General features: G+C 58.2%; 1 protein-coding gene across 2 annotated transcripts; it reads left to right on the top strand.

The window, feature by feature from the left end:
* Window positions 1-3,302: 3,302 nt before the first annotated feature.
* Window positions 3,303-15,631, top strand: ATN1 (atrophin 1). Of its 2 annotated transcripts, none has more exons than XM_081588050.1 (10): window positions 3,303-3,531; window positions 8,396-8,583; window positions 8,837-8,974; window positions 9,115-9,228; window positions 9,941-11,928; window positions 12,080-12,302; window positions 12,665-13,361; window positions 14,277-14,420; window positions 14,668-14,848; window positions 15,027-15,631. In XM_081588050.1, exons 2-10 carry the CDS (start codon window positions 8,557-8,559, stop codon window positions 15,058-15,060), a joined length of 3,546 nt encoding a protein of 1,181 aa, XP_081444176.1. In that variant the 5' UTR covers window positions 3,303-3,531; window positions 8,396-8,556; the 3' UTR covers window positions 15,061-15,631. The 2 variants fall into 2 exon arrangements, with proteins under 2 accessions (XP_081444176.1, XP_081444175.1); XM_081588049.1 differs by having other exon boundaries at window positions 9,938-11,928.
* Window positions 15,632-15,864: the final 233 nt, after the last annotated feature.

The raw sequence follows: 15,864 nt of genomic DNA, 5'->3' as shown, positions 1-15,864 counted from the left end.
GGGCCCCCTCTGCCATTCTGCCCAGCTCCGGGACTGGAAGAGGATTCCAGCTCTGTACGGGCAAGACCCGTTTCTCTGTTTTCTTTCCCGTATCGCTGACAACTCGGCCCTTTTCAGTCAAAGGGTTTCTCGCCCCAACCTCTGTGCCTCTTCGTTCCAGCGCGGACATCTCAGCTTTCCCTGCTCCCGTGTCCCCTGGCATCCCTTTTTGTTTCCCTTGGGGCACCCCGCGCTTTACTCTGGGGTCCATTACATGCACCTTTCTTCAGTAACTCCTAGGCTGACTCCTGGCTGGAGCCATGTTTCCCAACCTCTGCCCTCTTTCCTCGATGGGTCACCTTCTCATGACCACCTCCCCAAAAAACTCTCAGGTACTGGGGTGGATTGGGTTACATCTCCCCCTCCCTGGGCCTCCCAGGCCCCTCTCTCCACTTTCCTTATGTGCTGTTGCCTGGAAACAGGTGGGTTGTGGGGAGCTGGGGCCAGAGAGGGGGAGCTGGGGTGACCAATGATGGTGGGGTGTGTGTGATGCTCCCTGAAGCTGAACTGAATCCGGCCTTCAGGTCGGGGAGGATCTGGAGGGGAGAGGCCCTGGCTTCTGTTTTCACTCTCCTCTTCTTTTAGGCTCAGATATGTCACCATCCAGGTCAGCGGTAATGAATCTGTCTGCAATGCAGAAGACATGGGTTCCATCCCTGGGTTGGGAAGATCCCCTGGAGAAGGAAATGGCAACCCACTCCAGTATTCTTGCTTGGAGAATCCCATGGACAGAGGAATCTGGAGGGCTACAGTCCATGGTGTCGCAGAATCGGACACGACTTAGGGACGCAACAACATGTCACCATCCTAACTGATCCCTTAGTGGTTAAAAAAAAGGAGGCAGAAGGGCTTAGCCTGGAAGGGAGTTGGGAAGAGCCTGGGCCAGGGCCCAGTGGGGGACTGAGCCTGGGCAGTGCAGCGAGAGAGGAAATGCAATGGGGAGGGGGGAACCTCGGGGAGAGGAGGAGTCTTGGAGCAAAGTTGGGGGTGGGGAGAAGGAGCTGGGGTCCTCCTAGGGTGCAGTGAGCAGCGGGTGGGCAGGGTGGAGTTGTCTGGAAAACCCTGAGGGATAAGGTGGGCCTGGGGTAATAGAGTGAGTGCCAGCTGATTCAAGAGTCTGAAGAGTGGGAATTCATTCCTAGGCCAGGGAAGGCTTCCTGCTCAGGCTCCCGGTGCACGAATCCATTTAGCATTTCTGGGTATTCCTAGAGCTTGGCTGAGCTGGCCTCGGGGAAATAGGAGGTAAAATCTACCAGTTGCTCCATAACCAATCTCCTTCCTTCTCCGGAGGCTGGGTGGTGGTGGGGATCCCACCTTCAGGGCCCACCCTCAGCCTCAAGCCGGCCTGCTGGCACAACTACCCCATCCCCGCCCCAAATCGGGAGTGCTAGTGAGGGCTCCCAATCCCAACTCCAGCTCCAGCTCTTCCTGGTTCCCAGCCTGCCTCCCTCCCATTCTCTGGCCTTCCCAATCTCTGCTGCCAAAAATCACCCAGCGTCTTGGTGTCCTTTGTCCTGAGAGATGTTGCTGCTTGGCGTGGGGCAGGGAGAGAGCCCAGGAGACCCTGGGGGGGTAGGGTGGACTGGGGGTGCTGGTCTCCTGGCTGAAGACTGGGAGTGGCTGGGGACTGTCAGGGGCAGAGGCTGCCTGGAGAGAATCTGTGGTGGAATGGTCTCCACATTAGAATAATAGGGGCACTTGAGGTTGTCTCCACATGGAGCCTAGTCCCCACCCGACCTCCCCCTACAAGTACCATGAGTGATGACTTCAGACAGATTTGAGATGGAAAATGGAGCTACCGCCAGCAAGAGGGCCTGGGGAGGGTGTCCCACTTCCATAAATGAACGTCTTCCCTCTGCCGGCTTGTCCTCCTCATTCCTACCATTGCCTTCTCCTGCTTTCCCTTGCCATGTCCACCAGCTTGTCCTCCTCACAGACTTTCCCTCTTAGGGCCACCAAAGGCCTTGCCTGCTCTTACATTTCCTCCTAATCAGCTTTACTCCCTCCCCCACTTCTATCTCCCTCCTCTTGCCCAAGAAACTCTCCTCAGCTCTTTCAGAACCCGCTCCCCCCACCCCCAATCCAGCCATCCCAGTCTCCCACCTTCCTCTCCCACCCAGAACCCAGTCCCCCTTGGAATCTGCATCTAGCCCCACCTCCTTTATCCTTTCTTAAGGTTCCTCTAGTTTTCCTTCTTTCTCCACAGGACATCTTTAGACTTGTCACTCCTCCAAATTCTTATGCTTCCTGTTCTTTCCCCAACACCCTTCACCCCCAGGCTCTTCACTCTTCCAGAAACCCATCCTCCCGTAAATGTCCCCATCTTGTCAATTTCTTCCCCTCCTTATGACCCCAAACTTCATCCCATTCTCTCACAACTGCCCCCCCAACAAATCTCTTCCGCTACGTGTCTGCCACAGACGCTGTCACCCCAAGCTTCTTTCGCCTCCCCTGGTCACATCTCATTGCCCCCAAGAAGCACCATCCCTCCAACCTCACCCCATCCCCGCGGCTTTGCCACACACCCACAGCCTCCCCCCTCACCTCCGCACACACCCCTAGGCCCCCCAAACTTCTCAAGCCTCCCCCATAACGGCCCGCGCCCGCCTCCTCCCATCTAGCCCTCTCCCGCGCCAGGCCCGCGGGCTCCCCGCATTCCGCCTCGGCGCACCCCTCCCCGCGCCCCGGGCCCCTCGGCCTTGGTCTCGGCCAGCTTGCGCGGCGCCTCCCCCTCTCCGGATCCCCTCCCCCCTCGCGGCTCGCCTCGCGCTCCCTCCCTCGCGGCTCCCTCCCGGCCCCTCTCTCCTCCGTTCCTCCGCGCTCCCTCCTTCTCCCTCTTCCTCCCTTCTCCCATCCCCCTCTCCCAAGCTCCCTCCCTTCGCCGTCCGCTTTCCTGTGCGAGTCGCCGGACGCGCCGCCCAGCCCGCCCGCCCGCAGCCCCGCATCGGGCAGGGGCCTGGGGCCGGGACCCGTTTCGGGGGTACCGGCGGCCTCGGGGAGGGGCCAGGAAGGGGCGAGGGAGACAACCGCCGGGCAGGGGCGGAGGCCGCGGGCGGAGGCCGCCTAAGGGGGCCGGGGATCGCGGCAGTGTGGGCTGCGCCGGGCGGGCGCGGGCGGTGGGCGGGAGGCGGCGGGTCGCAGCCGCGCGGAGAGTCGGCCGGGCAGCGGGGGCGGACGGCGGCGCGGCGGGGGCGGGTGGCGCGGCCCGGGCGTTCCGGGTGGCAGGGGGAGGCGGCGGGCCTGGGGAGGGGCCGAGCGCGAGCGGGGATCGGGATTTGCTCCGGAGGCCGGCGGGCGACCGGGGCCAGGTGGGGTAAGAGGGGGGATGGGGGCCGCCCTCCGGGGGGGTCGGGGCCGCCGCCGCCGCCGTCGCGGCGGCGACTGAAGCCGGGAAGAGGAGAGGGGGGCGGGGGAGCGGCCGCCGCCGCCCCCCGGAGGCGCCGGAGCCCCGAATCCGCTCGGAGCCTGCCAGCCGTCCCGAACTACAACCAGGTAAGCCCTGCTGCCGCCTGGGCCTCGGGCCCGCCGGGGTTCTGGTCCGCGGCTCCCCGCCCCCACCCTTCCCAGTTCCCCCTCCCGCAGCCGCCGCCGCCGCCGCCGCCTCCATTTGTTATTTTTCCGATCTGGTCCCCCACTGCGGGCAATGCCCGGCTTGAAGCTGGGGGCTCAAGGGGTGGGGCCGGCCCCCGAGGAGGGAAGAGGGTCGGGGCACTTGGAGTATCTGGAAGGTAGGGGGAGGTGGGAGGGTCTCAGGAGGAGGGCCAATGGGGCTGGAGGGTAGGCAGGACCCCGAGCCCCAAAGAGGAACCCCGAGGTGGGTGTTTGGCGGAGGAAAAACGGGGTGCCCGGGAGGGGGCTTTGGGGAAAGGCAAAAAGGAATGGAGAGATGGCAGCGAGGTGGGGCATGAGGACTCCAGGAGAAGCCCCAAAGGCCCAGAACCCGAGTGTCAGAGCCTGGGGTTCGGGGTGCCAGGTATAGAAGGGAGGTGGGAAATGGGGAAGGGGTGTGGTAGGTAGATAGAGAGGGTTTGTAGCTGATTGAGGGCGGAGACTGGAACCTGGGGAAACCGGGACCCGCTCCGAGAGGGCCGCCTTTGAGAAGAAAAACCCGGCGTATTCCCCGGGTGGAAGTGGGAAGGTGATGCCTTTGTGACTCAATTTTCTTTCCCCAACTCCGGGTCACCTCTGACCCTGTTTTTCCAATCCCAAGCGTAGGGTACTTCTTGGAGAGGGCCACGCTGGGGTCCAGTAGTGCGGTTCCTTCTGCAAGTGATGAGGAAGACAGGACCCCTGGAGGGAGACTTGGGGGGGAAACGGTTTCTGGGAGGGTGGACTGGAGCAAACTGGGCAATCTTACAGGCACTCCAAACAAGTTGTGACCTCCACCCACAAATCCCCAGAGCACCCACTGCCCCTCTAGCTGTGGTTTCTTTAAGAGGGGGTGGATCTTCATTACTGTTTTGTGCTCAAAGATTTCCCTTTGTGCATGCACTTGTCTCTACTGGGGTAGGTGCTCTTTAAGCTCCCTTCCCTGAGGGTGCCAAAGGAGGACAGGAGTTGCTTTGGCAACTGGAGGGGGAGTGGCTGACAGATGGACCCCTGGGATGGACTCTTGAGGGGCAGGGTCTGCCATTTTGTTGGCATGGCAATGATCCAGCCGATGTCCAAGAGATGGGGGCTCAGAATCTTGACGGGGGCCTCAGCCTTTTACTGTGTCCTTGGGACTCTTGGCTGAGTTCTGGAGGATGTTTCTGGTGCTGCTAGTGGAGAGGAGGTTCCTCGGAGCCTCCACCTGCCTCCATCCAGCTGTCTTTGGGAACAAGTATATATATTCCTTGCAGGTCATGTGTGTTTCTTCAAGTCCTTCCCCTTAGGCATGGTGGGAGGATAGAAACGCTCCTGATCCTAGTTATACCACCTTTGGCAGTTCGTTATTAGAAACTTAAAAAAAAAATGTTATTATTTAATTTTATTTTTGGCTGTGCTAGGTCTTCTTTGTGGCGCGCGGGCTCTTTTTCCTGAATTCGGGCTTTCTTGAGTTGCAGTGTGCCCGCTTCTCATTGCCTCTGGCTTCTCTTGTTGTGGAGCACGGGCTCTAGGGTGCGCAGGCTCAGTAGTTGTGGCATATGAAGCTTAGTTGCCCCATAACATGTGGGATCTTGGTTCCCAGACCAGGGATCAAACTGTGTGCTTTGCATTGGCAGGCAGATTCTTAACCACTGGACCACCAGGTAAGTCCTGGGACTTTTTGTATACAGTAATCTTTTGCTTCTTTGTGCAGATTTTTCTCCCTTTTCTTAAACTTGAGTCTTCCTTCCCAAGTATCCCTTTTCCTCATTCCCAGACAGTCTCCATGGTGACCCCTTCCCTCAGCCAGCATTCGACCTTCAATTTCTCCCACCTTGTAGGCATGGCTGGGCCCTCCATGCCCATCCCAGGTGAGAGTGGCCCAGGGGAGAGGGCTGTGGAACAGCTGGTGTGGTGGGCTTCAGGACCGGAGCCAGGAGACCTAGTTCCTGGTCTAGTCCTGGGTGCACCGCCAAGTAACTGTGACCTTGGGCAAGTCACTTCTCTTTCTTTGAGCCTTGGCCTTACTGACCAAGGGTCACAGATAAGATGGTATCTGAGGTCCCAGTGACAACTGTAGATCCTGAAGCTTAGGCCCTACCTTGTTATCTGCTGGTCTGGGCTGCACTGTTATCTAGGACTGGTTTGTTAGTCTGGAAGTTCTGGAACGAATGGTGGGGGCTGGGCCTACGTTCCTGAAATTTACCCTGCAAGCGCATCCTAGAAAGCCTTGTGCCTCGAGTGTATTCCTTCTGACCTCTATTACATTTCTCCCTTAATTTGTTTTCCTGTTCTTACTTAGAGACTCTTTTTCCTTATTTTTCATGTTTCCACCTCCCCAGTCTGGCCTTGATAATTTTACTTTTGCAGTAAGGTGCTGAAGGTGAAGGTGCTTAGTTTTTTGCAGACACACAGTAAGTGCTTTATAAATTGGAATTACAGTGACTGACTACTAGAACAGGAAGGAGGGTAGTTAGCTCAGCTTGTAAGTGCTAAAAGAGGCTCTCGGCTCAGGAATGTATGTATAACCCAACCCTATCTCCTCCTTTCTTCTGCCACTCCTCCTCCCCAGGGTCACCTACCCTTTTATGACCGCTTTTCTTCTTCAGAGCTACCCATTGATAATTTTATCAGATTTCAACTGATGTAAAAGTTGAGGTGGGGGAGGGGCACACTGGGCTTGCTCTCTTCTTCAGGTACATCCATTCCTGCCTTTCCCTGACTCACCTACGGTGAAGATGGTTCTGTGATAGGAAGGCGAGTATCCTCCTTTATAGGGGCTGCCAAAAGACACACCAGTCACTATCATCTCTCTTGTGCTTTCGTTAAGATTGTTTCCCCCTTTTGTTATGTTGGGTTTTGTTCTTTGGGTTTTGGTGGGAGTGGGTTGACAATATTTGAAAACCAATTTACACTGCAGCTCAAAAATGTGGTAATAGTTGTAGTGGAAGAGAAATGGCTGGCAGACTGGGCAAAGCATCAGTTGTAAGCTCAGACCTGGATTCTGACCCAGCTATTTTGTGACTTTAAGTAGATTTTTAGTAAGTTTCCTGGAAAAGTTAGGCTAACCTCTCACTGCATGCCTCAAGAGGGTTCAGTGGAGGTGAGTGAGAAGGTATTACTCTGTATTCCTTGGGAAAATATGCTGTAGAATGTGGAAATGCTGTTTCCATAGCCAGAGCTTTCAGCTCAGAGTAAGCTAAAGTCAGTGGGTTTAAAGGTCAGCAGCAAAAAGAGACCAGAACACCCATATGTACAGGACATCGCGAGGGATCTAGAAAGGAAGAAAACAATAAGAAGATAGTATTTCGGGGACTTCCCTGGTGGTCCAGTGGTTAAGAATTTGCCTGCCAATGCAGAGGACACAGGTTCAACCCCTGATCCGGGAAGATCCCCCATGCCATGGAGTAACTAGACCTATGAACCACAACTATTTGGCCTCTGCTCCGCAACAAGAGAAGCCAACACGACAAGAAGCCAGGGCACAACCAAAAATAAATAAAAAGAAGATAGTATTTTTTTCTCAAAAGATCTTATGGTAAGTAACATGGAGAGATATGACACTTAGCAGGAAACACAAGTGAAAATGAAAATTGCTAACTATGTAGATAGGTATATATAAGCAAGTATATAGATGTATATAGATTGGCTATGAGGAGCTGCGAGCCCCTGTCTAAACTAGATGGGAGGACAGGCTTACTTATGTATAAACTCAGAGTGTTTGCTCAGTGATCTCCACTGATTTGGTTGGTCAAGTGAAAGCTCTGAGTTTTCCTCCAGCCTTAGGGGACCCAAGCACTAGAGCGGGGGTCTTATGAGACTCGGAATTGAAGTTTGGCACTTTGGGGACACCTCAGTTTGGTCTTGGCGTTGGTAAGGCTACGCGCCTTGCGCTGTTGAATGGAACATTGTTCTCCCACCTACTCTGATGTGAAGAAAGATTCTTTTCATGTCTCTGAGACTGATCTAGGCCTTCTGAGAATTCTCCTCACCAACTTCTAATGAGAGTATAGCTAAGTACTGAAAAAAGAGCATGCGCTTGGCAGTCAGGGGGGTGGGGCTTGATTCTGGCACTGTCTCTAGTTCCTCACTGTGTACTCATCATGTGAAGTTGGGCAAGTCACAATCACAATCTTTGATCCTCAGTCTCCTCACCTATATAATGGGAATAATAAGACTACCTCCTTTTTAGGGTTGGGCTTCCCCAGTGGCTCAGCTGGTAAAGAATCCGCCTGCAATGTGGGAGACCTGGGTTCGATCCCTGGATTGGGAAGATCCCCTGGAGAAGGGAATGGCTACCCACTCCAGTATTCTGGCCTGGAGAATTCCCTGGACTCTATAGTCCATAGGGTCACAAAGAATCGGACACGACTGAGCGACTTTCACTTTCAGGGATGGTTGTAAATATGAAATGAAATTGGGCTTTATGTCAACTAAGGGCTTGACATAAAGAAGGCACTCAATAAATCAGTAATACTGCAGGTACATTTCTTTGTGCTCCTTTTGTAAGGCTCTGTGGAATTTCGTGTGCACACATATTTCCAAGGGGGAAGTAGTGTGATCTGAATCGGGGCGTATAGAAACATCTGTGCTTTCTGCCTTCCCAAGAGATGAAGGGGATGACATTGCCAGCAGAGGTTCCCTCACTTACTGACAGCTGGAGTGGCCCATGGGCAAGCCAGCAGTGTGTCATGGCCAGGCTGCCCACTCAGCCCCTTGACAAGTGCAGTAGTACCCCCTTCAGACTCTGTTCTCCAGTTCGGAGAATCTGATGGTCTTTTTCCAACAGGCTTCACTGCAGACAGACCCTGCAAGTTCCAGGTGCTGAAAACTTGGAGAGCCTGCTTCTTGCTTCCCAGGCCGTAGCTAGGGGGAACTTAGGGTGAAGCAGAGAAGTTTCTGTATCCAGCTGCCCGGGCAGAGGAGAATGGGGTCTCCACAGCCTGAAGAATGAAGACACGACAGAATAAAGACTCAGTAAGTAGGAGCTAAAATGAGAGACACAGAAGGCCATGGTCAGGGAAGATTCTGGCCTGTCCCAGTGCTCCGCTCACCCCGGCCACCCTCCTCGACTCTTTCCTCCCTCCTTTCTTCCTCCCCTGACAGCTGAGCCTGGCTTTGAACCCCATCCTTCCGCGACAGCCACTGGAGGGGAATAGAAAGGAGGCACAGGATGAAGTGAGGTATAATGTAGAAAACTGCATCATCTGCTCACTTCCTTCTCCCTCAGATGTCAATGAGGAGTGGACGGAAGAAAGAGGCCCCCGGGCCCCGGGAAGAGCTGAGACCGAGGGGCCGGGCCTCCCCTGGCGGGGTCAGCACGTCCAGCAGCGATGGCAAAGCCGAGAAGTCTAGGCAGACGGCCAAGGTATTCTGTCCCCACGTCCTGCCACAGGATGCCCGGGCACCAGGGCTGACGGTGTATGTGTGTGCTGGGGGGAGCTTCCTGTCTGGCCTAGGGCACTGGTGGAGCTTGGGAGTACAGGATAGGAATTTTCTTTCTAACAGAAAGCCCGAGTAGAGGAAGCCTCCACCCCAAAGGTCAGCAAGCAGGGCCGGAGTGAAGAGATCTCAGAGAGCGAAAGTGAGGAGACCAATGCACCAAAAAAGACCAAAACTGAGGTGGGATACCCTTGTCGCCATCATGACCCATTTTCTTGACATTCTTTCACCCAAACTTTCTTTCACTCACAATTCTTACTTTAATTTTGTCTGCAATATGAGAGAAAAGTCTTATCCAAGTACTTATGAAAGTGGCCTGTCTGGATGTCAGTCAGGTCTTTAGGGCTCTGGCCAGAGTGTCAGGTGCCCAGGCAGAGCCAAAGAGGAATGGGTAGAGTGTGGGGGATTCTAGCCTCTCCCTTTCTAGGGCCTGGTTTTCAGGCAGGGTCTGGGGAGGAGATCCAGGGTGAGAAGTCTTAGGAGGAGGAACGAGTTAGTCATAAAGAGCATGCAGAAGCGGTCTTTTTAAGAACCAGTGGTTTCTGGGATGTTTAATGAGAAGGGTAGATGAGATGAGAGGATGGCAGATGGGCTGGTGGAAGATAAGGATTTGAGTTCAATTGTGGAATGGGAGGAGATGCTAGAGATGGATGCCTGAGGAAGGAACTGGGTTTGCCCCAAGGGAACGTGGATGCCTGCTAGGGAGCAGCGGAGAGACTGTGAGAGTGGAGGATCCCCAGATGGCCAGGCGGTGGGCTTGAGCAAGAGTACTCTTCACATCGTGGTGCAGTGGTGTGCTGTGGATGGGAAATCATTCTGTGCCAGCGAGGCCCCAAATCCAGGGGAGGCAAGAAAAGCAAAGGCCACCATGGCTCTCCCTCTTGTGCAGCAGGAGCTGCCCCGGCCCCAGTCTCCCTCCGATCTGGACAGTCTGGATGGGCGGAGTCTCAATGACGATGGCAGCAGCGACCCCAGGGACATCGACCAGGACAACCGGAGCACATCTCCTAGCATCTACAGCCCTGGAAGCGTGGAGAATGACTCCGACTCATCTTCTGGCCTGTCCCAGGGCCCGGCCCGCCCCTATCACCCACCTCCACTCTTCCCTCCCTCCCCTCCACCACCTGATAGCACCCCCCGACAGCCAGAGCCTGGCTTTGAACCCCACCCTGCTGTGACACCCACTGGATATCATGCTCCCATGGAGCCCCCCACATCTCGGATGTTCCAGGCTCCTCCAGGGGCTCCTCCCCCTCATCCACAGCTCTACCCTGGGGGCTCTGGTGGGGGGGTTTTGTCTGGACCCCCACTGGGTCCCAAGGGGGGCGGGGCTGCCTCTTCAGTGGGGGCCCCTAGTGGGGGTAAGCAGCACCCCCCACCCACCACCCCCATTTCAATATCAAGCTCTGGGGCTGGTGGTGCTCCCCCAACGAAGCCGCCTAACACTCCAGTCGGTGGTGGAAACCTACCGTCTGCACCACCACCAGCCTCCTTCCCCCACGTGACACCAAACCTGCCTCCCCCACCTGCCCTGAGACCCCTTAACAATGCATCGGCCTCTCCTCCTGGCCTGGGGGCCCAGCCACTACCTGGGCATCTCCCCTCCCCCCATGCCATGGGGCAGAGCATGGGTGGACTTCCTCCTGGCCCGGAGAAGGGCCCCACTCTTGCTCCTTCACCCCATCCTCTGCCCCCTGCGTCCTCCTCTTCAGCCCCTGCTCCCCCAATGAGGTATCCTTACTCATCCTCTACTAGCAGCTCTGCAGCAGCTGCCTCTTCCAGTTCTTCTGCCTCTGCCTCCCAGTACCCCGCTTCCCAGGCACTGCCCAGCTATCCCCACTCCTTCCCTCCCCCGACCAGCCTCTCTGTCTCCAATCAGCCCCCCAAGTATACGCAGCCTTCTCTCCCATCCCAGGCTGTGTGGAGCCAGGGTCCCCCCCCACCTCCTCCCTATGGCCGCCTCTTAGCCAACAGCAGTGCCCACCCAGGTCCCTTCCCTCCTTCAGCTGGAGGCCAGGCCACGGCCCACCCATCAGCCCCAACACATCACCACCACCACCAGCAGCAGCAGCAGCAGCAGCAGCAACCACCACCACATCACGGGGGCTCTGGGCCCCCTCCCCCTGGAGCATATCCTCACCCCCTGGAGAGCGGTGGTTCCCACCACACACACCCCTATGCCATGTCTCCCTCCCTGGGGTCTCTGAGACCCTATCCACCAGGGCCAGCACACCTGCCCCCACCTCACAGCCAGGTATCCTACAGCCAAGCAGGTCCCAACGGACCCCCAGCCTCCTCTTCTTCCAATTCCTCTTCCTCCTCTCAAGGGTCCTACCCGGGTTCACACTCCTCTCCTTCCCAGGGCCCCCCAGGGGCGCCCTACCCCTTCCCACCGGTGCCTCCGGTCACCACCTCCTCGGCCACACTTTCCACCGTCATTGCCACAGTGGCTTCCTCGCCAGCAGGCTACAAGACAGCCTCCCCACCTGGGCCGCCGCCATATGGCAAGCGAGCCCCGTCTCCAGGGGCCTACAAGACAGCCACTCCACCTGGATACAAGCCGGGGTCGCCGCCCTCCTTCCGAACGGGGACCCCACCGGGCTACCGAGGCGCCTCGCCGCCCGCAGGCCCAGGGACCTTCAAGCCGGGCTCGCCCACCGTGGGGCCCGGGCCGCTGCCGCCTGCGGGGCCCTCCGGCCTGTCATCCCTGCCCGCACCGCCTGCGGCCCCCGCCTCTGGGCCGCCCCTGAGCGCCACGCAGATCAAACAGGAGCCGGCGGAGGAATATGAGACCCCCGAGAGCCCGGTGCCCCCGGCCCGCAGCCCCTCGCCCCCTCCCAAGGTGGTAGATGTGCCCAGCCATGCCAGCCAGTCGGCCAGGTGAGCGCCGGGGCGGGGGTTGGGGGTGGCGGGCGCGGGACGGGTCCCGCGTTCGTGTGATGCTTTTCAAAGTACTCCAGGCCCTGATCTCGGCCGCCGGTGGGGGTGCCGCTCGCAGGGGCTGAGCGCGCTCTACCTCGGCGCCCGGCAGGTTCAACAAACACCTGGACCGCGGCTTTAACTCGTGCGCGCGCAGCGACCTGTACTTCGTGCCACTGGAGGGCTCCAAGCTGGCCAAGAAGCGGGCCGACCTGGTAGAGAAGGTGCGGCGCGAGGCCGAGCAGCGCGCGCGCGAAGAAAAGGAACGCGAGCGCGAGCGGGAACGCGAGAAGGAACGCGAGCGCGAGAAGGAGCGCGAGCTGGAACGCAGCGTGGTGAGTGCGTCACTGCGCGCGCCGCCCGCCTTGGGGCCGCCCTCTACGCGACTCAGGGAGGTTCGGGGCGGGGCTTGCGCCACCTGTCGGACGGGAGGAGCCATGGTAACCCAGGAAATGGAGACCGGAGGATTCCAGCGGCAGGAATTGCATCCCTGGGCTGAAGAAAGGCAAGCTCAGGTCACAGTACTCGTGGATCGTAGGAAGAGCATCTCTCCTCCGTAGGAAGAGAAAGGGCAGGGAAATCCCTGGTAGGCCGAGTTACAGTAAGCTGAGTCTTTAGGCATTCAGATGCTGAGACAAATGAGCATCTGAGGACCCGGACCTGCCTTGTTGACCCCGCGTCTCCCTGTGTCCCACAGAAGTTGGCTCAAGAGGGCCGTGCTCCGGTGGAGTGCCCATCTCTCGGCCCAGTGCCCCATCGCCCTCCATTTGAGCCGGGCAGTGCTGTGGCTACAGTGCCCCCCTACCTGGGCCCCGACACTCCAGCCCTACGCACCCTCAGTGAATACGCCCGGCCCCACGTGATGTCTCCTGGCAATCGCAACCATCCGTTCTACGTGCCCCTGGGGGCAGTGGACCCGGGGCTCCTGGGTTACAATGTCCCGGCCTTGTACAGCAGTGACCCAGCAGCCCGGGAGAGGGAGCGGGAAGCCCGTGAACGAGACCTGCGTGACCGCCTCAAGCCTGGCTTTGAGGTGAAGCCCAGTGAGCTAGAACCCCTACATGGGGTCCCTGGGCCAGGCCTGGATCCCTTCCCCCGGCATGGGGGCCTGGCTCTGCAGCCCGGCCCCCCAGGCTTGCACCCTTTCCCCTTCCATCCGAGCCTGGGGCCCCTGGAGAGAGAACGTCTAGCGCTGGCAGCTGGGCCCGCCCTGCGGCCTGACATGTCCTATGCGGAGCGTCTGGCGGCTGAGAGGCAGCACGCGGAAAGGGTGGCCGCCCTGGGCAATGACCCGCTGGCGCGGCTGCAGATGCTCAACGTGACCCCCCATCACCACCAGCACTCCCACATCCACTCTCACCTGCACCTCCACCAGCAGGATGCCATCCACGCAGGTGAGACTCCCTCGTCCTTAGCCAGGCCCTTTGAGATCACCTTGCACCCTGGCAAGCCATCGGGCGCTTCTGTTGCTCAGGCCTGGACTTCCCACCCCGCGTCTGGCCTGAGCCGCTCTCCTGAGATTGCTGCCCTGGTCTTTTTGCCTCCCCAGCCTGTCTCTTCCTACCCTAGCCCTACTGCAGAGACCCTGCCCCACACTCCAGCCCCGTTCAGGTCTGGCATCTCCCCACCCCCCCCACCCCCCCGCCACGGTAGAAGCGGAGGTGGAAACCTTTAAAGGAGTGCGACCTTCCTCCCCTCACAGCCTCTGTTCCCAAGCCCTTCTCGTAACTATTTTCTTGCTCCTCTGGGTTCAGCTCTATTGTTTCTTGACATCTTCTCCATCCAGGCAGAGGTGTTTCATGTTCCTCTCCGAATCTATAGATCTGTGACCTTCTAGAAAGAGCCCTGTGGGTCAGGCTGTGGGATCACAAGTGACAATGAGCTTTATTCACAATGAGTCTTTCCACCATTTTTCTAATTGTCAGAACACTGCCCCATCTAGCCTTACAGTCACATTCATTCTAGGCTCCTTCTGCTCTCTCTTTTAAGTTCCTCCCTGTCTCATTTCCTAAACTTCCTTTTCTCTTCCATCTAATCTCGGTAGTCCACTCCCTCCCTATTCCTCAGGTCCCTCTGAGAACTGGAATCTCCTGTCCTCTGCCATCCGTCCATCTGTCCCTCCTGCAGTAGGGTCTTACCCTGTCCATCTCTCAGACCCCTAGCCCCTCCACTGATGCATTTTTTGATTCACTGGATCACCCTGTGTTTGATCGTCCACCTCTCTTCCCAGGCATGGAGCCCTTCACCCAACTGCATGGTTTTCCCCAAACCTGCCTTCTGTTGACACCTTCCTCTTCTCTACCCTCCAGCCTCTGCCTCGGTGCACCCTCTCATTGACCCCTTGGCCTCAGGGTCTCACCTTACCCGGATCCCCTACCCAGCTGGGACCCTCCCCAACCCCCTTCTTCCTCACCCTCTGCACGAGAACGAAGTTCTTCGTCACCAGCTCTTTGGTAAGGATGGAGGTTGGGGGTGGAGACGGTGGAGTAAGTTAGGTGCTGGAATCAGTCTGATTGGGCTTGGGGAGAGGTGAGGAGGTGGCAGGAGGAACTGGGAATGGGAGCAGGACGGCTGAGGCCCTGGCCGAGAGGCACAGATGTTAATCACCTAAGTTGATTAGTGGCGGTTCCTCTGTATGTACAGTGTCTGGCCATCTGAGTACCTCATCAGTCACATGGCCCCTGCCCTTCCTGCCCACAGCTGCTCCATACCGGGACCTGCCAGCCTCCCTCTCTGCCCCGATGTCGGCAGCTCACCAGCTGCAGGCCATGCACGCGCAGTCGGCTGAGTTGCAGCGCTTGGCGCTGGAGCAGCAGCAGTGGCTGCACGCCCATCACCCGCTGCACAGTGTGCCGCTGCCCGCCCAGGAGGACTACTACAGGTACCACAGAGTGCCCGGGACCCAGCGGAGGGGACCTGGCGGAGGGGATGCACCCCAGCCCACCAGGGGTGGATGTGGCCCCCGTGGGAGGGGACCCATCCTCAGTGAGCGGGGCCGGGTCAGGATGGACCTCAGTCTCTCTCCCCCCAACCCCTTGTTCTGCCCCCTCTTCCCCCAGTCATCTGAAGAAGGAAAGCGACAAGCCGCTGTAGGACCTGCGATCGAGAGAGCACCATGACCCCTGCCTCTGGACCCAGGAGGCCTCCCTCCCCGCCTGCCACTCAGAGCCTCCGGGGTGTGGCTCAGGCCCCAGCCTCGGGCCTCTGGGCAGGAGGGAGGAAGGGACAGATGCAAGGCTGAGGCTCCTGTGGTGTGCGGAGGCAGGGAGGGGGTGGGTGGGGGCAGAAAGCGCACAGTATCTTGGACCGGGTCCCTCTCCCTTGGCCCCCGACTTTCTTCCTCCCCCACGTCCAACCCCCCCCCCACACCGTGGCCGCTGCCCGCCCACCCCCCCTCACCCCTCACCCCTTACCCCTCACCCCTGGTGTGATTATTTCATCTGTTAGCTGTGGCTGTTTTGCGTAGCATCGTGTGCCACCCCTGCCCCTCCCCCTCCCCCTCCCCCGCCGCCCACACCCCGGGTGCGCGCCCCCACTGCGATGTATGCCCCTTGCCCCTCCCCCACATTAATAATTTATATATATAAATATCTATATGACGCTCTTTAAAGAACATCCCAAACGAAACCAACCAAACAAAAACATCCTCACGACTCCCCAGGAAGATGTCTATGGCTGTTTCTTTGTGGGCTGCGGGGCGTGGGTGGCAGGGGTGGGGGGTGTGGGTCTCGGCGCAGTGACACCTCGAGAGAAAGCCGTGCGACTTCCCAGAGACCAGCCCGGAAGTCGGTAGGGACGCTGGCGAGTTGGAGAAGGGACTCACAAAGAGCAGGGGTCCTGGAGCCCTGGCTCCGCTATAAGGGGGTGCCGGGGCAAATCCCAAAGCTGGGCAGTCAG

Source organism: Giraffa tippelskirchi, chromosome 4, assembly GCF_054371585.1.
Source record: "Giraffa tippelskirchi isolate mGirTip1 chromosome 4, T2T-mGirTip1v1.2.pri, whole genome shotgun sequence".
Taxonomy (NCBI): Eukaryota; Metazoa; Chordata; class Mammalia; order Artiodactyla; family Giraffidae; genus Giraffa; species Giraffa tippelskirchi.
Note: the sequence above shows the minus strand (reverse complement) of the source record. Positions and strands in the feature narration are given on the sequence as shown.